Consider the following 20,422-nt stretch of genomic DNA (forward strand, 5'->3'; position numbering starts at 1 on the left):
GCTAATGTAACACCCTTATTTAAAAAGGGCAGTAGACAGAAGGCTGGAAACTATAGACCGGTTAGCCTAACATCTGTGGTAGGTAAAATTTTGGAGTCCATTATTAAGGAGACCGTAACAGGACATTTGGATAATCATAATTTAATAGGACAAAGTCAGCATGGTTTTATGAAGGGGAAGTCATGTTTGACAAATTTGCTGGAGTTCTTTGAGGAAGTAACATATAGGGTGGATAAAGGGGAACCAGTGGACGTAGTGTATTTAGACTTCCAAAAGGCATTTGACAAGGTGCCACACAAAAGATTATTGCTTAAGATAAAAAATCACGGGATTGGGGGTAATATTCTGGCATGGATAGAGGATTGGCTATCTAACAGAAAGCAGAGAGTTGGGATAAATGGTTCATTCTCAGACTGGCAATCAGTAACTAGTGGTGTTCCGCAGGGGTCAGTGCTGGGTCCCCAACTCTTTACAATCTATATTAACGATTTGGAGGAGGGGACTGAGTGTAGCATATCAAAGTTTGCAGATGATACTAAGATGGGAGGGAAAGTAGTGAGTGAGGAGAACATAAAAAACCTGCAAGGGGACATCGACAGGCTAAGTAAGTGGGCAGAGATTTGGCAGATGGAATACAATACTGGAAAGTGTGAGGTTATGCACTTTGGCAGGAAAAATCGTAGAGCAAGTTATTATCTTAATGGCAAGAAACTGGAAAGTACTGTAGTACAAAGGGATCTGGGGGTCCTGGTGCACGAAACTCAAAAGGTTAGTATGCAGGTGCAGCAAGTGATTAAGAAGGCCAATGGAATGTTGGCTTTCATTGCTAGGGGGATAGAATATAAAAATAGGGAGGTATTGCTTCAGTTGTACAAGGTATTGGTGAGACCGCACCTGGAATACTGCGTACAGTTTTGGTGTCCATACTTAAGAAAGGACATACTTGCTCTCGAGTCAGTACAAAGAAGGTTCACTCGGTTAATCCCGGGGATGAGGGGGTGGTCATATGAGGAGAGGTTGAGTAGATTGGGACTCTACTCATTGGAGTTCAGAAAAATGAGAGGCGATCTTATTGAAACATATAAGATTGTGAAGGGGTTGGATCGGGTGGATGCGGGGAAGATGTTCCCGATGATGGGTGAAACTAGAACTAGGGGGCATAGTCTTAGAATAAGGGGCTGCTCTTTCAAAACTGAGATGAGGAGGAACTACTTCACTCAGAGGGTGGTAGGTCCATGGAATATGCTGCCCCAAAAAGCTGTAGAAGCTACATCATTACATAAATTTAAAACAGAAATAGACAGTTTCCTAGAAGTAAAGGGAATTAAGGGTTATGGGGAGCGGGCAGGAATTTGGACATGAGTCTAGGTTCGGATCGGTCATGGCCCTGTGGGTAGCGGAGTGGGCCCAGGGGCCATGTAGCCTGATCCTGCTCCTATTTCGTGTGTCTAAATCTGTTAGATTCAGGAGATGGTTCTGTGATAGTGGATTGGCGGTTAGGATCAGATCAGCCATGATCTTATTGAATGGCGGGGCAGGTTTGAGGGGCCGATTGGCCTACTCCTGCTCCTATTTCTTATGTTGTTATGTTCTTAAGGTACTCCCACAGTTCTGTTAGGGAGGGAGTTCCAGGATTATGACCCAGCGACGATGAAGGAACAGCGATATACTTCCAAGTCAGGATGTTGTGTGACTTGGAGGGGAACTTGGAGGTGGTGGTGTTCCCATGCGCCTACTGCCCTTGTCCTTCTAGGTGGAAGAGGTCGCGGGTTTGGGAGGTGCTGCCGAAGGAGCCTTGGCGAGTTGCTGCAGTGCATCTTATAGATGGTACACACTACAGCCACGGTACGCCGGTGGTGGAGGGAGTGAATGTTTAAGGTGGTGGATGGGGTGCCAATCAAGCGGGCTGCTTTGTCCTGGATGGTGTCAAGCTTCTTCTTGGAGCTGCACTCATCCAGGCAAGTGGAGAGTATGCCATCACACTCCTTAATTGTGCCTTGTGGATGGTGGAAAGGCTTTGTGGAGTCAGGAAGTGAGACATTCGCTGCAGAATACCTAGCCTCTGACCTGCTCTTGTTGCCACGGTATTTATGTGGCTGGTCCAGTTAAGTTTCTGGTCAATGGTGACCCCCAGGATGTTGATGGTGGGGGATTCAGTGATGGTAATGCTGTTGAATGTCATGGGGAGGTGGTTAGACACTCACCTGTTAGAGATGGTCATTTCCTGGCACTTGTGTGGCACAAATGTTACCTGCCATTTGTCAGCCCAAGCCTGAACGTCGTCCGGGTCTTGTTGCATGCGGGCATGGACTGCTTCATTATCTGAGGAGTTGTGAATGGCACTGAACACTGTGCAGTCATCAGTGAACATCCCCATTTCTGACCTTATGTTGGAGGGAAGGTCATTGATGAAGAAGCTAGTCAGAGTAGAAATAGAAGGATATTTCAGATGAATACGTGGCTAGAGGAATGGCGCAAGGAGGAGGGATTCAAATTCCTGGGACATTGGAACCGGTTCTGGGGGAGGTGGGACCAGTACAAACTGCACGGTTTGCATCTGGGCAGGACTGGGACCGATGTCCTAGGGGGAGTGTTTGCTAGTGCTCTGGGGGAGGGTTTAAACTAAAATGGCAGGGGGTTGGGAACCTGAGCAGGGAGACAGAGGAAAGGGAAACGAGGATAGAAGCAAAAGACAAGGAGAAAAATGAAGGTGGCAGTCAGAGAAATCAAGGGTTTAAATCAAACATGGCCACAGTAAATAGTAATTCTAAAAGGTCGAAGAGCGTTAAAAAAACACGCCTGAAGGCTTTGTGTCTTAATGCGAGGAGTATTCGTAATAAGGTGGATGAATTAGCTGTGCAAATAGAGGTAAACGAATATATGATTGGGATTATGGAAACATGGCTCGAGGGTGGCCAAGGCTGGGAGCTCAACATCCAGGGTATTCAATATTCGGGAAAGATAGGCAAAAAGGAAAAGGAGGTGGGGGTAGCATTGCTAGTTAAAGAGGGGATTAACACAATTGTAAGGAAGGATATTAGCTCTGATGATGTGGAATCTGTATGGATAGAACTGAGAAATACCAAGGGGCAGAAAAAGTTAGTGGGAGTGGTATATAGACCTCCAAACAGTAATGCGGAGGTTGGGGATGGCATTAAAAGGGAAATTAGAGAAGCGTGCAATAAGGGCACAGGAGTTATCATGGGTGACTTTAATCTACATATAGATTGGGCTAACCAAATTAGTAACAATACTGTAAGGAGGAATTCCTGGAGTGTATACGGGATGGTTTCCTGGACCAATATGTCGAGGAACCAATTAGAGATCAGGCCATCTTAGACTGGGTATTATGTAACGAGAAAGGATTAATTAGCAATCTTGTTGTGCGAGGCCCCTTGGGTCGGAGCGATCATAATATGATCGAATTCTTCATTAAGATGGAGAGTGAAGTAGTTAACTCGGAGACTAGGGTCCTGAATTTAAATAAAGGAAACTACGATGGTATGAGGCGCAAGTTGGGTAGGATTGATTGGGGAATGTCACTCAAAGGGTTGATGGTGGATAGGCAATGGCAAACATTCAAAGATCGCATGGATGAACTACAGAATTTGTTCATCCCAGTTTGGCATAAAAATAAAACAAAAAAGGTGACTCAACCGTGGCTAACAAGGGAAATTAGAGATAGCATAAGATCCAAGGAGAGGACATATAAATTGGCCAGAAAAAGCAGTAAACCTGAGTATTGGGAGCTGTTTAGGATTCAACAAAGGAGGACAAAGGGATTAATTAAGAAGGGGAAAATAGAGAGAGTAAGCTTGCAGGGAACATAAAAACTGGCTGTAAAAGCTTTTATAGATATGTGAAGAGAAAAAGATTGGTGAAGTAAAGCGTAGGTCCCTTGCAGTCAGAATCAGGGGAATTTATAATGGGGGAACAAAGAAATGGCAGACCAATTAAATACATACTTTGGTTCTGTCTTCACAAAGGAGGACACAAATAACCTCCCAGAGATGTCGGGGAACATAGGGTCTAATGAAAGGGAGGAACTGAAAGAAATCAGTATTTGTAGGGAAATGGTGTTCACAGAATCACAGAAACCCCACAGTGTGGATAGAGGCCATTTCGGCCCATCGAGCCTGCACTGACACATATCCCACCCTATCTCCGTAACCCCACATATTTTAATCCCCCTAACACTAAGGGTCAATTTATCATAGCCAATCAACCTAACCCGCACATCTTTGGACTGTGGGAGGAAACCGGAGCACCCGGAGGAAACCCACGCAAACACGGGGAGAATGTGCAAACTCCACACAGAGAGTCACCCGAGGCCGGATTCGAACCCGGGTCCCTGGTGCTGTGAGGCAACAGTGCTAACCACTATGCCACCGTGCTGCACCGTGTTGGGGAAATTAATGGGATTGAAGGCCGATAAATCCCCAGGGCCTGATAATCTACATCCTAGGATACTTAAGGAAGTGGCCCTAGAAATAGTAGATGCATTGCTGGTCATCTTCCAAAATTCGATAGACTCTGGAACAGTACCCATGGATTGGAGGGTAGCTAATGTTACCCCACTATTCAAAAAAGGTGGTAGAGAGAAAACGGGGAATTATAGACCGGTAAGCCTGACATCGGTAGTGGGGAAAATGCTAGAGTCCATTATAAAAGATATAATAGCAGAGCACTTGGAAAACAGTGACAGGATCGGACAAAGTCAACATGGATTTACAAAAGGTAAATCATGCTTGACTAATCTACTGGAATTTTTTGAGGATGTAACTGGTAAAATAGATAAGGGAGAACCAGTGGATGTGGTGTATTTGGACTTTCGGAAGGCTTTCGATAAGGTCCCGCATAAGAGATTAGCATGTAAGGTTAAAGCACATGGGACTGGGGGCAAGGTAGTGACTTGGATAGAGAACCGTTTGGCAGACAGAAAGCAAAGAGTTGGAATAAACGGGTCTTTTTCCGAGTGGCAGGCAGTGACTAGTGGGGTACCGCAGGGATCGGTCCTAGGACCCCAGCTATTCACAATATATATTAATGATCTAGACGAGGGAACTAGATATAATATCTCCAAGTTTGCGGACGACACAAAGCTGGGTGGGCATGTGTGCTGTGAGGAGGATGCCGAGAAACTCCAGTATGATTTGGACAGGTTGGGTGATATGGCAGATGCAATATAACGTGGATAAATGCGAGGTTATCCACTTTGGTGTCAAAAACGGGAAGGCAGATTATTATCTGAATGGCAATAGATTGGGAGAAGGGGAAGTGCAACGAGACCTAGGTGTCCTTGTGCACCAGTCGCTGAAGGTAAGCATACAAGTGCAGTAGGTGGTTAAGAAGGCAAATGGTATGTTGGCCTTCGTAGCAAGAGGGTTCGAGTACAGGAGCAAGGATGGTCTTACTGCAGTTGTACAGGGCCTTGGTGAGACCACACCTTGAGTATTGTGTGCAGTTTTGGTCGCCTTATCTGAGGAAGGATGTTCTTGCCATGGAAGGAGTGCAGCGAAGATTCACCAGGCTGATACCTGGGATGGCAGGAATGACATATGCGGAGAGATTGGGTCGATTGGGCTTCTACTCGCTGGAGTTTAGAAGAATGAGTGGGGATCTCATTGAAACTTATAAAATTCTAACCGGACTAGATGCAGGAAGGATGTTCCCATTGGCCGGATGTTCCCATTGGCCGGGGAGTCCAGAACCAGGGGTCACAGTCTAAGGATAAGGGGTATGCCATTTAGGACAGAGATGAGGAGGAATTTTTTCACTGAGAGTGGTGAACCTGTGGTGGAATTCTCTACCACAGAAGGCAGTAGAGGCCAATTCATTAAATATATTCAAGACGGAGTTAGATATATTTCTTAAGGCTAAAGGGATCAAGGGATATGGTGAGAAAGCAGGGACAGGGTACTGAATTTGGATGATCAGCCATGATCTCATTGAATGGCAGAGCAGGCTCGAGGGGCCAAATGGCCTACTCCTGCTCCTATCTTCTATGTATCTAAGCTGGTTGGACCTAGGATACTGCCCTGAGGAACTCCTGCAGCAATGTCGTGGGGCTGTAATGATTGACCTTCAACCATCTTCCTCTGTGCTAGGTATGACTCCAGCCAGTGGAGCGTTTTCCCCCCCCGATTCCCATTGACTTCAGTTTTACTAGGGCTCCTTGATGCCGCACTCTTTCAAATGCTGCCTTGATGTCAAGGGCAGTCACTCTCACACCTCACCTCTGGAATTCAGCTCCTTTGTCTATGTTTGGACCAAGGCTGTAATGAGGTTGGGAGCCGAGTGGCCTTGGTGGAACCCAAACTGGGCATCAGTGAACAGGTTATTGGTGAGTAAGTGCCGCTTGTTCGCACTGTTGATGACACCTTCCATCACTTTGCTGCTGATTGAGAGTAGACTGATGGCGCGGTAATTGGCCGGGTTGGATTTGTCCTGCTTTTTGTGGACAGGACATACCATGGCAGTTTTCCACATTGTCGGATAGATGCCAGTGTTGTAGCTGTACTGGAACAGCTTGGCTGGAGGCGCGGCTAGTTCTGGAGCACAAGTCTTCAGCATGATAGCCGGGATGTTGTCGGGGGCCCATAGCCTTTGCTGTGTCCAGCGCGCCCAGCTGTTCCTTGATATCAAGTGGAGTGAATCGAATTGGCTGAAGACTGGCTTCTGTGATGGTGGGGACCTCAGGAGTAGGCTGATATGGATCATCCACTCGGCACTTCTGGCTGAAGATGGTTGCAAAGGCTTCAGCCTTGTCTTTTGCACTCACGTGCTGGGCTCCACCATCATTGAGGATGGGGATATTCATGGAGCCTCCTCCTCCCATTAGTTGTTTAATGGTCCAGCACCATTCACGACTGGTTGTGGCAGGACTGCAGAGCTTTGATCCGATCTGATGATTGTGGGCTGTAGTTGCTGGGTTTATCCTTGCACCCTTTTTTGACCAAGGGTGTAACATTTGCAATTTTCCAGTCCTCTGGCACCACCCCCGTATCCAAGGAGGATTGGAAGATTATGGCCAGTACCTCCGCAATTTCCACCTATAATTCCCTCTGCATCCTAGGATGCATCCCATCCGGTCCTGGTGACTTATCTACTTTAAGTACAGCCAGCCTTTCTAGTATTTTTATCCCATCCAATGCCTCAACTACCTCCTCTTTCACTATGACTTTGGCAGCATCTGTAAAGACAGATACAAAGTACCGAAAGCCATGCTCTCTGCCTCCATGTGACGGTCTCCTTTTTGGTCCATAATCGGCCCCACCACTCCTCTTACTACCCATTTACTATTGATATGCCTATAGAAGACTTTTGGATTCCCTTATATTTTAGCTGCCAGTCTATTTTCATACTCCCTCTTTGCCCCTCTTATTTCCTTTTTCACTTCCCCTCTAAACTTTCTCTATTCAGCCTGGTTCTCACTTGTATTCACAACCTGACATCTGTTATACACCCCTTTTTCTGCTTTATCTTACTCTCTATCTCTTTCGTCATCCAAGGAGCTGTGGCTTTGGTTGCCCTACCTTTCCCCTTAGTGGGAATGTACCTCAACTGGACCCAAACCATCGCTTCTTTAAAGGCAACACATTGTTCAATTACAGTTTTGTCTGCCAGTCTTTGATTCCAATTTACTCGCGCCAGGTCTGTTCTCAGCCCACTGAAATTGGCCCTCCTCCAATTGAGTATTTTGACTCTAGATTGCTCTTTGTCCTTTTCCATAGCTAACCTAAACCTTATGACCCTATGATCACTGTTCCCTAACTGTTCCCCTACTGAAACTTGATCCACCTGACCCACGTCATTCCCCAGAACCAGATCCAGCAATGCCTCCTTCCTTGGGCCGGAAACGTACTGATCAAGAAAGTTCTCCTGAACACACTTCAGAAATTCTTCCCCCTCTCTGCCCTTTACACTATTACTATCTCAATCTATATATTAAGATAATTGAAGTCCCCCATTATCACTTACTCTAGTTCTTGCACCTCTCTGCAATTTGACTGCTAATTTGCTCCTCTACATCCTTCCCACTAGTTGGTGGCCTATAGAATACACTTAGTAGTGTAAAGGCACCTTTATTGTTTCTTAACTCTAACCAAATAGATTCTGTCCTTGACCCTCCAGGACATCCTCTCTCTCCAGCACTGTAATATTCTCCTTAATCAATAATTGCCACCCCACCTCCTTTCTTTCCTTTCCTATCTTTCCTGAACACCTTATATCCAGGAATATTTAGTACCCAATCCTGCTGATAATGACTAGATAATCTGTTTTTAGCGATGGTGATTGAGGGATAAATATTTGCCAGGACACCAGGGCTAACTCCCCTACTCCTCTTCGAAATAGTGCCATAGGATCTTTTATGTCCACATGACTGGGCAGACGGGACCTCTTGTTTAACGTCCCATCGCCACAAAATCATATTCCCATGTGGCTATTTGCACCTGCAGCTCACCAACCTTATTTACCACCCTTCGTACATTTACATACATGCACTGTAAACCTATCTTAGACCTTATATTTTCTCTTAGTCTGACCCCACCTAATACCGTACTATCTCTTGCTCTAGCGCTATCTGTATCTCCCACTCTTCTGCACCATGTTTCTTCTTTCTAATGCTACATCTTGGTGCTCATCCCCTGCCAAATTAGTTTAAACCCTCCCCAACAGCACTAGCAAACCCCCCCGCGAGGATATAGGTCCTGGCTCTGTTGAGGTGCAACCCGTCCAGCCTGTACAGGTCCCACCTCCCCCAGAAAGGCGCTATATAAATTGGAGTTTGTTCTTTATTATGATTAATACATTGGGTTAATGAATGCATAGTACTCAAACTGTTCTCTAAATAGAACCAATTTTTAATTGTGACTATCATAAAGAAATGACCAAACAAAATACACCATGGACAAAGTACTAAAAACAGAAAATGCTGAAAATACTCAGCAGTTCAAGCAGCATCTGTGGAGTGAGAAACAGAGTTAACAGGGGGAATATTAGCCCCCAAAAATTGGTGGGTTTGGTTCGGGTGGGAGGATAAAAAGCCGCCCCGAACCTGCCCACTTCTGGTTTTAAAGGATGCGGGGCGAGGGACGGGTGACCAATCCGCTCGCAGGAAGCAGGTTGGTCATTGAAATATTTTTAATATTTTACGTGCCTTCATTTTAACAGTGATTCTATTTTTAACCACAGTCGGCCGGGTTTCCCAGGCCTGCCTCGGGAAACCTGGCAGGTGAAAGGAGGCGAGAAGGGCCGAATCCATAAGGTAAGTGCCGTTACAGCACTGTTTGTGGGCCAGGAGGAGCAGGAGTGTTTCCTCCAGGCCCAACAAGCTATCCAGTAAACCACCCCCACCCCCAGTATGATTGGACCCCCACCCCTCTCCTGACCATCATCTGCCCCCACCCCAACCACCACAACTGCAGGTCGTTTAGGAAAAACCGTACTTCCGGGTTTTCCCAACCTCAAATCAACCCCCTTGCTCCATCCCCGCCTCCAAGCTAATACCAGCCCAACGTTTCAGGTCGATGACCTTTCATCAGAACTGGATAAAGTTAGAGCTGCAACAGACTTTAAGCAAGTACAGATTCCGAGAAAGGGGGGAGGGGAGGAAAGAACAAAAGGGAAGCTCTGTGATAGGGTGGAAGGCAGGAGAGATTAAATGACATAAGGGATGATAGTGCAAGGCAAAAGGGGGTTGTAATGGGACAATAAAAGATGGGTCTAGAGGAGCTAAAAATGGCAAAAGTTAAAAATTAGGAGTAAGTAGCAAAGCTAAGAAGAACTTTTTAAATTTGTGGAATAAGTTACTGGGAAAGCCATAAAAGCAGACAGTATAAATGGGGTTGAGAGCATTAGATGCATTTTTAGAGAGAAAGGATAAGAGATGTATGAGAATGCAGTTTTGTCAGGTTGATGTCTATCAAAAAAGAATGGAGTTGTTAGACCAGCTGGCCTTTTCCTGTTCTTAAAAATTCTTGTTATCCTGGATGCTCCCTTCTGACTATTGGAAAAACAACAGTGGGGTGAGAGGAGGAGACGTTCCCTTTTAAATAGTGTTTGTCTTGGTGACAGCTGATTATAATTGATATGATGTATACAGATGATGGAGTAAAAAGGGATGAATACCTTCCTGTTGTCATTTTATTGTCTTCAGTTTATTGTTGCAGTAATTGTCCTTCTGGAGGTTGTATGCTTATGATGCCAAAAAATACAGAGATGGATCTGTTTTTTGCAGCAATTTCTTAGTTATTGTGCATTTTTATTCTGCTTTTCAGGAGCTACAACTAGAACATGCAAGGCAAGCGTTTGCACAAAAGGACAAAAACAAAAGTGGCACAATTGTGGCATTAGACTTCAGCGATATCATGGTTACTATTCGCTCACACGTGCTTACACCTTTTGTTGAAGAGAACCTAGTTTCTGTAAGTGAAATAAACTGGCTTTTTTAAACCAGCTACTTAGTGAAACTTTTCTTCGAGTAAAACCCTGTTTAGTAAATGCTGTATTACCAGGATGATAGAATCTATATTGATAGTTTACAGTAAGTAACTCAGTTTCAAACTGTCAACCTCAACTTGAAATTGAACATTAATCTTTGTATTTTTAAAATCTGTCACATTCAGGAAAAATGCTCACACTAAAAAGCTACATTCTCTGCTGCTTCAGTTTTATAATCTGCTGTTAAAATGACTGCTCGCTTTGAATTACCATCACTTGTATGAATCAGAGAATACACAGCCCATGACAGATTCTGACTTTGTGCTTTTGAGTTGATCACTAGGATCAGTTTCTTGAGACATTTGTGCTAGAGTGCAGCTGAAATCAACAGTTACAATATCTAACATAACAAATAACCCTGAGAGTTAACTGCAACTGAATGGCAGTGCTTTTAATGGATGTAGTTAAAAGATCCATACATTCCAGTCAGTGTGTAAGAGAGTAGATCTATTTATTAGAATATAGTTAGGCCAGCTTCACCCAAGGTTCTCGATTAAAAATGGTGCAAAGCAATGGCAAGAGCCAAATGTTGATTTCTTTTAAACAACTGAGCAAGGTTTACTTACAACAATCACAAGGTGGCTTCTTCTTTAACAAACATACTTCAGTACAGCTACAGACAAGAATATAACTCACCGTTATAATTGAAATGGGGGGAGGTTTCTCCTTCAGCAAGCTCCGTCATCAGGCTTGCCTCTGTGTGTCCAACTAACAGTAGGCACATTGTCTTGCCTAAAAATCCAGGAGGGATTTTTAGACTTTCTGCCTCACCTTTACCAGGGGTCTCCTGTGTGAGTGCCCATTATATCTCCCCCCACCCCCACCCCCAGCCAGTCTTGGCCAATAAAATAATTCTGCTGTCTTGAACCCTGGAGTTGGTTGCACCTAGAACAAGTTTACGAGTAGCATGTCCCTTCCTGTGCATAATATACAGACTTGTTTCAAAAGCACCTCTGAGAACACTGTTTTAATCGTAACAGCTCTATCTTCACATTAATGTAAAGCACTGCTAAACTAAAAACAAGAGCAATAAACTAAATGCACATTAATAAAGAAGGGGCTAACCCAACCATGTAATTGCACCAAGTTTAAATCCTTTGACTGGAGTTACTGGTTTCACCAGATGCATTCAAACTGATCATTGTGGCTTAATATATAACATGAATACTTGCATTTTCAGAGTAAGTGGCCAGTCATTTTGTTATAGAACTGTTTTTCACTTGTTTACATACTAAGTGAGTTAGGAATTTTTAAAAATATAGTAAGCAGGTTTTCGTGTATCGTCTTCTGTTTAGTGTGCGCAAGCAAGACACGTTAGATTAGATTTTAGATGAGGAATTTGACTTTCTTCCCCTTCCAACTGTTCGGAGAGAAGGCACAACTTTCATATATCCAAGTGCAATGTTTAGACTTGGGAATGTAATGGTAAGTTCAATTGCATTGTAGTTAACAAGGTTGAGCAAAAGGATTTTTTCGTTCTGAAAGAGCTGGTTAAGATTTTTTAAACTTGCTGGGCTGGTTGATTTTTAATACAGCTTTGAATATAGGTAATCAGGTTGGACTAGAAGATCATCCCCATTTCTCCTGGATCTTGGGGATAGGTTTGGTAATGTTCAGAGTACAAAGAAAGAATTGCGAGCAAGTGTTGCTCTTGAGATTTCTCTGTGATGATTCATTACACACTGAGATTGTCACATATATTGGCAGGAACAGATACAGTGCTGGGTTTGTGTTTTGAATGTATCCATTTTTATGTAGAAGGGAGTTAGGTGCTTCCCACTCAAACCCCTTTCCTCCACATTTCATGCTGCATAGGGACAAACTATTTTGTTTCCTTCCCATTGCCTTTTTTATACTGATTTATAGTGCACCTGGTGGAAATATTTGGTGTATCTTGTTTAGGTTTGGAGATGGCCATGGTTGCTTTCTGTTAATCCATTCTTGCTATGCTTTGTTTTAGTGATGTAATCTTTTATATGCTTTGTTTATCAGTTTTACTTACCCTTTTCTGTCCTCCACGCCTCATGGTGCCTCATGTTGGAGTATGGTTCCATGGGCACAGTGAGCCAGCATCAGTCTGACCTAAATGACCAGTCCTTGTGTCTGAGCCTGCACAATGAATGTTGGCAGGCTATTCCCTCATAGGATGTATCACAGCTGAGTCTGATCATTACGTCCTCTTTCTGGCAGGGGTCACTGGATAGCAATCAGGGATGAGAATCCTGACTGATTTTCAACTCTTTCTCACCCCCCCCCCCCCCCCCCCCCAACCCCACCACCCCAGTCCCCACTGCTGCCCTTGGTGAAATTAGCTAATTCAGCACAGACCATAGAGATTGACCTCTTGGTGAGGGAAGTATACAAATTGGCAGCTCCAAGTCAGAAGGAATCTGCCTAAAGTGACTATAGTTCTTTCTGTTACACTTTCAAATGCCACAAGTATAACATTTGAATTGTGATGGACTATTAAAAACTGATCCAATAAAAATAGTCAATATTTTTTGGTTATAATTTTTTGCTTTAGCCAAATATATACAATTAAAATAAAAAATAAATATTTCACAATAATATGATTAAACTTAATAAAATAGTCTCTAATTGCCTTAATAGCCCATTTATTTTCCTTTCTGCAGTACGCAATTATATGCCCTTGGATGTCTATCCTGCACTATGCACATGTATGATCATGTTGTATTTTGCCAGTGGTCCATTTTTACTTAGTCCTTATTTAAAAAAAAAAAAAAAATTACTTTCTCTTTTAATAGTCCACCGGCCTTGATTTTTTTTTTCTTCCCCATCATCCCTGCATGTGTAATTTATCCGATTTTTATTTCTTCATTCTTACTTTACAATCAAACTATTTGAAACAATTTTATTGAATTTATTGGTATAATTCATTTTTTTCCAACTAGATCAAATTGATATATTTATTTCATCAATTTATTTTTGTCATTAATTGTGTGTATCCTGTTAAGTTATGAATCAATTATTTGACAACATTTCTTTATGAAATGTATTAAAGATAAATCAGATGCCACATTTATGTAATTATACAGAATCATTACATTTATATAGAACTGATAGTTACATTTACTTTTATCTCACTGCAATGTAACCAATCTCAACTTTCATGCAAACTACCATATCCTCTGGCTCACGATAAGCAATACCATAGGAAGTTTAGTAACATATTAAAATGATATGTCAACACACACAGATGTTGCACTTTGTTATAATGCAAAGCAATCTTAAAGGCTTTATGCTTTTCAACTGAAGCCTGAAACTGACAAATACACTGACAAATATACTTATAACCTAGTATTCTGCTGGTAACCTAGTATTCTGCTGGTAAGACCTCTCTTCCGATTTAACCTCTTGGCCCAAGGACCCCAGCCTGGAGTACTAAAAGCCCTGTTACTGGCTATTGAAGGGAACTTGCTGAGAGTTCTTCAATGCTGATTTTGATAACGCTGAAGATCTTGCTGCTGGTTCTCGGCAATGGCTGGGAATGCGACTTTTAGCATCCAGGGCAGGGAGGCTCAGGGTCATATTGTGGTGGTGGTGTTGTTGAAAGGATTTCTTCATCGTTGGGAAGGAAGAGGAATGGCCTAGGTTGGCATGGGGTAGACTGGTTGCAGTTGGGAGGTGGGGATTAGTTGACAGGTTTTACCCAGGTGGGAGAAACTATTATTTTAAATACTCAGTAGCATTTATTTTAAATAGTAAAGGCTTTTTTCAGTCACTGTTGGTGAAACTCTTAACAATATTGGACCGAAGCTGCGTCGTGACAGTTTTGACCCACTATGACCCTCTTCAGCTCCCTCTGAGATCCATTTCTTCTTCCACACACCGCCCCCCCGACACATGCTTCCAAATGCCAGCATCACCCCTGAATACTACCAAACCATACAAATATCCTCCATAACTACTGCTACACTCAGTTCATACAAAATACTTCTGACCTACCTGCAACATCTTTCTTACCATCTTCCTTTTTATACAGGGCTTTAAAAAAAAAAAGATAAAATTAACTACATGGTTAAAACTGACTATTAATGGCAATCAAGGCCTCAACTTATAGTTTCCATGCAAATATGCACATAATCATGTAATTTAAGCCTGAAAATACGAGTAACAATCCTACAATGTTCTGTAATAAAAACACAGTTTGATTTATTTAATCACTGTAAATCAATGGCCCTGATAGATTGTACATTACATGAGGTGAAAAGAGCACATCCTCTGACTATCAGCAACGGTTGATGTGCTGATAATATATTGAAATTAACCATATGAAACATTACACTCTGGCTGTCACACTCTTATATTTGTAATCTTTTCTGAGTTGCACTTTTAATCTCCATCTTGCATTTGAGCAGCACATTCTAATCTCCAATGTTTCCTGGCCAAGCCCCAATTAAACTGAATGGCCTGAGCCATTCAAAAATTAGAGTTTCTGTCCTTTTAAAGGGACACAGATACACCCTGACAGAATAATACATTATGCATTACAGGAAACTTTCGATTTACCAGCACCTAACTAACCGGAAATCTCGGTTAACTGGCAAAATTCAGGAGTAGGTTCAGGTAACTTTTATGACTTTTTTTACTCCATTTGTTGCTGTGCAAGGGTGTGGCTGCAGCTGTTGCTAAGCTACAGAGACACTTGCAACTTGTGCCCATTGTTCTGAAGCTGTTGCTAAGCAACAGGGTTTGCTGCTTTATACGGAGCTCTCAGCTCCATATCTTTTACTATAGCATTCAGTTATCCGGAATTTTTGATGAACCGGCACCACGTCGGTCCCGTCGGTGCTGGATAAAAGAAAGTTTCCTGTACATGGTATAATACTTCTTTCTTAATAAATGTGATGAAATTCTGTTTTATAATGAGCAACACCAAGGGAGATCCATAAGTGTGTATATAGAAACTTTTTTCGTTCAATTTACAGCTATTCTAAAATATTAACAGTAGCAATGTTTTGCTTTTTATTAAACAGGCAGCAGGTGGAACTATCTCTCACCAGGTCAGCTTTTCTTACTTCAATGCATTCAACTCCTTGCTGAACAACATGGAACTTATTAGGAAGATATACAGCACTTTAGCAGGCACAAGGAAAGATGTACAGGTTACTAAAGGTAAAAAGATCCATTTGTCTCCCCCTTCCGCCCAAACAGTAAATTACAATGCAATGAGTTTTTAAAAATGTATAACTTCCCCCCCCCCCCCCCCCCCATATTTGTAGTTTTAATTAATAATTCCTAATAAATAATGTGTCTCCTTAATTAATAATCTGATAAGAACATCAGCGATAGACCTTTCATGGGCTTTGTCTATTAATGAACCTGTAATTGAGCCAATTAATATATATCAAGAAAAGCAGTGGTCCTAGAACCCACTGTATACCTTCCTCCAGTCCGAAAAACAACCGTTCACCACTATTCTGTTTCCTATCACTTAGCTAATTTCGTATCCATGCTGCCACTGTCCCTTTTATTCCATGGGCTTCAACTTTGCTGGCAAGCCTATTATGTGTTGGTATTTACCCTCCATTCTGATTTCAGCTGGACCCATTGAAGGGCCAGTAGGAAGGAATCCTAAATTTTCTGCTGTCTTTAGCGTAGCTCTCGAGACCTGGGGAAGAGTTGGGTCCCAATTGCAGTTGGAGGACCCAACCTCCAAGTTGCCTCCTTCTGTACTGATAATGTGATACCCTTGCCACTGACAGTACACTGACAGCATACTGTCAGTATAAAACACTGTAGGAAATTGCAGATAAGCATACAGCTCTAATCTTTGTTTTTCTTTTGAAATATAGAGGAGTTTGCTCATGCTGCCAATAAATTTGGACAGATTACACCTTTGGAGGTTGATATCCTTTTCCAGCTTGTGGCTCTGTACAGTCCAACAGGGTAATTCATTTTTTAATTCAATAATGTATATGCCTTTCAGTATGGATATTCAAAGTTGTCTGTTGATTTGAAGTATATGGCTACAAGGCAGGAGGTATGAAAAACTGAAATAACATGAATTAAAAAAAAAATGTATGAGAACTGTGCCGTGGTCAATCACAAATTTATAAATCATGATTTGCTATAGCCTGCCACTTAATAATTATTAAATGGTTTACCACAGATTACATATTTTTAAATATGCTACAATTAATTGTTTTATACTGCAGTTAAAATTTGATCAATTAGATTTGATTTTGTTTGACAACTTAAACACAATTTATTGATCTGCCCTGTACTTTATTGAAATATCAACAATCTGCTGTTGAGTTAAGATATATCTATGTTTTCAACTTACTCTGAACAAGATTGTTTTGCATGACATTATTGCAACAAAACATATGGCAAGATATGTTGAGCTTTGTATGTGTTATACTTTTAATGAGCTGTTTCTCTGCCTGGTTTTTGACTTCAGGCGAGTCACTCTGGCAGATATTGAAAGAATAGCACCATTGGAGGAAGGAGCCCTGCCCTACAACCTGGCTGAAATTCAGAGGCAGGTAGGAGGCAAATTTAACTCTCCAATGCAGATGCTTAGCAATGTTGGTGAGGAATATTAAAATGATATCAATATTATGATACTGTGATGCTTATATTTGAGTTTTTTTAAAGCCATCAAATTACATTTACTGAAAGCCTGCTCAAAAAAGTGGCCGTGCACAGTTAATCATTTTGAAATACTAGGATACAATTTAGTTTGGCAGTTTGGTTATAACAGTTTGGTCGGCATCATGCAAATAATGGCGTGTCCCACAGCTAATTGGCATTCAGTGCATGTTTAGAAAAAAACAAGTCAATCTCCCGTGGCGTTGCACATAGGGAATTAAGACTAAGTATTATTCTGGTTAGATGGTGCGGAAAGGGAAAGAGGGTGAGGGCGGAGAGGACAGAGGAGAGGGAAAGCAGCAGAAAGATGGGGTGAGGCGATGTGGGGTGGGTGGGTGAGAATGAGTATGTGGGAAGGAGAGGAGGGGAGGGAGCTGGGTCAGAGGGGGAGACAGGAGGGAAGAGGGAGAGAGCCGTAGAGGATATGTTGGGGGGTGGGAGAGAGGAAAGGTGGGTGTGGGGGGGAGGTGGTGCAAAGCCAAGAACTGCTGGCAGGCAGGAAATGTAGGCAAAAACTTGGGTAGGAAAATGCAGTTGAGAGGGTGGAGAGTGAACTGGGAGAGGAGAGAACAAAAATTGCTCAGTGGGAGAGGGGGGGAAACAAAGGTCAAAATACTCTTGGGACATACTTCTACAAAGGTGCCATATAAATGCAAGTTGTTTAGTGGGGTGGTTTAGGTGGACAAATTGCTGCTCGGTGGGGGGTTGTATAGCCGTCAGGGAATCAAGATTATCGGTCTACTGCTACCCAGGACTGGAGAATGATCACAGAAGAATACAACTTTTTTTTTGAGGAAGCAGGAGTAGGTCATAGTGACGGTTAGCGGGGCTGTGTTAGCCCCAGTTGACAGCTGCAACCCAGTTGGCTGCAAATGAAGATAGTTACTGAGTGCACACGTGAGCGGGCAGGCAGAGCCACAGCAGTTACTCGGCATCATCTGCGACAAGCAGTGACAATACCATCAGTTATAGTTGCGTGAAAAAGTGGGATGTTTCATTTAACTGTGCCACAACGTTTTCAGCCTATGTGAACGGCTAGACATGCAGCAAGTTAAGAATTTCATTGTTCTCTTATTTTGACATGACTTAGAATCTCATTGTCCTCCCTGAAGATGGTTATGCATTACAATTGTAGAATCTATTGAAACGAAGTTTGGAAACAAATTACCTGTTGACCATCTTACATATATTTTTGTAAGCATTGGTGTTGACTCTTGAGACTGAACGCTTCTGTTATTGGTTTTGCATGTTCTGTTTTCAATTTGCAGTATTTGAAGTCTTTAAGGTCAGTGAATGTTGTAACCACTTCCACAGAAGTGCACACTTCCTCAATTTTTTTTCTTAGTGCTAGTAGCTACCTGGGTCCTGTGACAGGTTTGGCTGATCACCTGCTTCCAGAAATCTGCAATTGTGCAGTTTGGCCAGCTGCTTTTGAAACGAGAAGAGGATGGAGAAATTAGTTAAAAAAGGGAGAGAGAGAGAAACAAAGAATGAAAACAAATTTTAAAGTTGATTGCCGTCACAATGTGAAACTATTGGACAACTGAAGATTTTTTCTGCCTTCAGACTGGCTTATAGTATTTTGGAGTATCATATTCCCTCTCTAGGAAGGATCGTGGACCTCGGCGAAGGATTATTTAAGAATTTTAGGCCTTATGGCAGTGGCCATATTTTAGTCTTTTTGTGGAACCATTTCAGTTCAACCTGCTCAGCTAGTGCCACCCCTACAGAGCCCACCTTTTCCAACTTGTAAGGATTGACTGGGATTAGTCAATCAAATAATTTCTTAATACAACTTAAAAGCATTTACTTGCAACAACCACATTGGTATTCCCTTCAGTAACATGCTAAAGCCTGGGTACAGACCAAAATAATTACAGACTCCATGCATAATTAGGGGATAGAAAAGGCTTCTTTCAGCAGATTTGGTTTAGAGTTGCTTCTGTGTGTTATAGTATATATCGCAACTAAAACATCTGGGCGTGGTTTGTAACTCCTCTTTGCTCCACCCAATGCAAGGGGTCTTCCAATTGCAATGGAGGGATCAGCACAACATAATAAAACGTCCCAAGGCGCTTCACAGGAGGGTTATCAAACAAAATTTGACACTGAGCCACATAAGCAGATATTAGGATAGGTGGCCACAGAGGTAGGTTTTAAAGAGTGTCTTAAAGGAGGAGAGGTAGAGAGGCTGAGGGAGGGAATTTCAGAGCTTAGGGCCCAGGCAGCTGAAGGCTGGTGGAGCGATTTAAAATTGCGGATGCGCAAGAGTTCTGAACATGGGCAAGCAGATGAAAAGACCAATCTCATTGATCAAATGCATCCTGCACCTATACTAGAAACTGTTTACCAGCAGATCCTCCTTTCCTGAGGGAACAGTGAGTAGTTATGTTTCTGTGCAGTATGCAATATTGTTTTAAAGCACCCAACAGGGAATGCACTGTTCCAGCCTGTATATTTCAACATTAATTATAATGTCCAGCTGCACTGTTCTAAACACAGTGAGATAACCTAAATACACATTAATAAAGGGGGTATTGACCCTGCTTTACAGTCGCCACCTTTTCCCCTCCGTTTACTTGTTCTTTCCTCCTGCATAATGCCGATTTTTTTTTTTTTTCTCTCTGCACTGTAAAGTGCTCGAAGACATCTTTCCTGATGTGTGGAACACTATATAAATGGAAAATTAAAACAGATTACTTAGATTCCCTACTTAACTTCCATCATTGCAGAGCATAGTTTAGAGAGGCGGGGTTAGTTTTGGTTTAGCTTCAGGTCAAACAAATTGGTGCACATCCCAAGGTTTCATGTGACGCAAGAGTAGGAGACCATGTGGAGTACTGCATATTTGCAATGCCATGCAAGTCATCAAAGCCATATACTTCATTTTAATGATCAAAGTGATGATCGCTTCATAAGCCTCTCCAAAATCTGTGTTGGATGAATGTTTGAAAAAGAATAGGTTTTAGCATGGTGTCAGTTAAATCCTTCAGATCTGAATAGATGTATTTCGCAAATTGTCTGAAGTGAACAACTGGCCATATCAGGATGAAGTGCAACGGGTGTATTTATAATCCACAAAGACCAAAGTCTCTGAAAGCATAGTTTATGTTGTCGGAACAGCTGTGCTGTTGATTCCAAAACGCGAAGTACTACAAGTTGGTTTGTGTTTTATTTATTCAAAGAAACTTGGATATGAAAAATATTTTCTGTTAATTCACCGACTGTGAAATGGTAGAGCAATTAGAATTGAATGTTTTAAAATTGTACTAAACAGAATAATAATATTAAAGCAGTCTTAAAC

The 20,422-nt window shown here is 42.3% G+C and overlaps 1 protein-coding gene across 6 annotated transcripts in view; it reads left to right on the forward strand.

The window, feature by feature from the left end:
* The window catches only part of LOC147120371 (electrogenic aspartate/glutamate antiporter SLC25A12, mitochondrial-like), a 157,506-nt gene that overhangs the window by 48,105 nt on the left and 88,979 nt on the right, over positions 1–20,422 (forward strand). For all 6 annotated transcript variants that reach the window (XR_015078180.1, XM_085986201.1, XM_085986202.1 and 3 more), the window contains 4 exons: positions 10,281–10,427; positions 15,501–15,639; positions 16,320–16,413; positions 16,928–17,012. Coding sequence is in view for 5 of the 6 variants with exons in the window: in XM_085986201.1 (XP_085842327.1) it covers positions 10,281–10,427; positions 15,501–15,639; positions 16,320–16,413; positions 16,928–17,012 (465 nt within the window). In the remaining variant the exon portion in view is untranslated. The remainder of the gene's footprint in view (positions 1–10,280; positions 10,428–15,500; positions 15,640–16,319; positions 16,414–16,927; positions 17,013–20,422) is intronic.

The sequence above is a fragment of the Somniosus microcephalus genome, chromosome 4, assembly GCF_052327205.1.
Source record: "Somniosus microcephalus isolate GS21.2 chromosome 4, FLI_Smic_1.0, whole genome shotgun sequence".
Taxonomy (NCBI): Eukaryota; Metazoa; Chordata; class Chondrichthyes; order Squaliformes; family Somniosidae; genus Somniosus; species Somniosus microcephalus.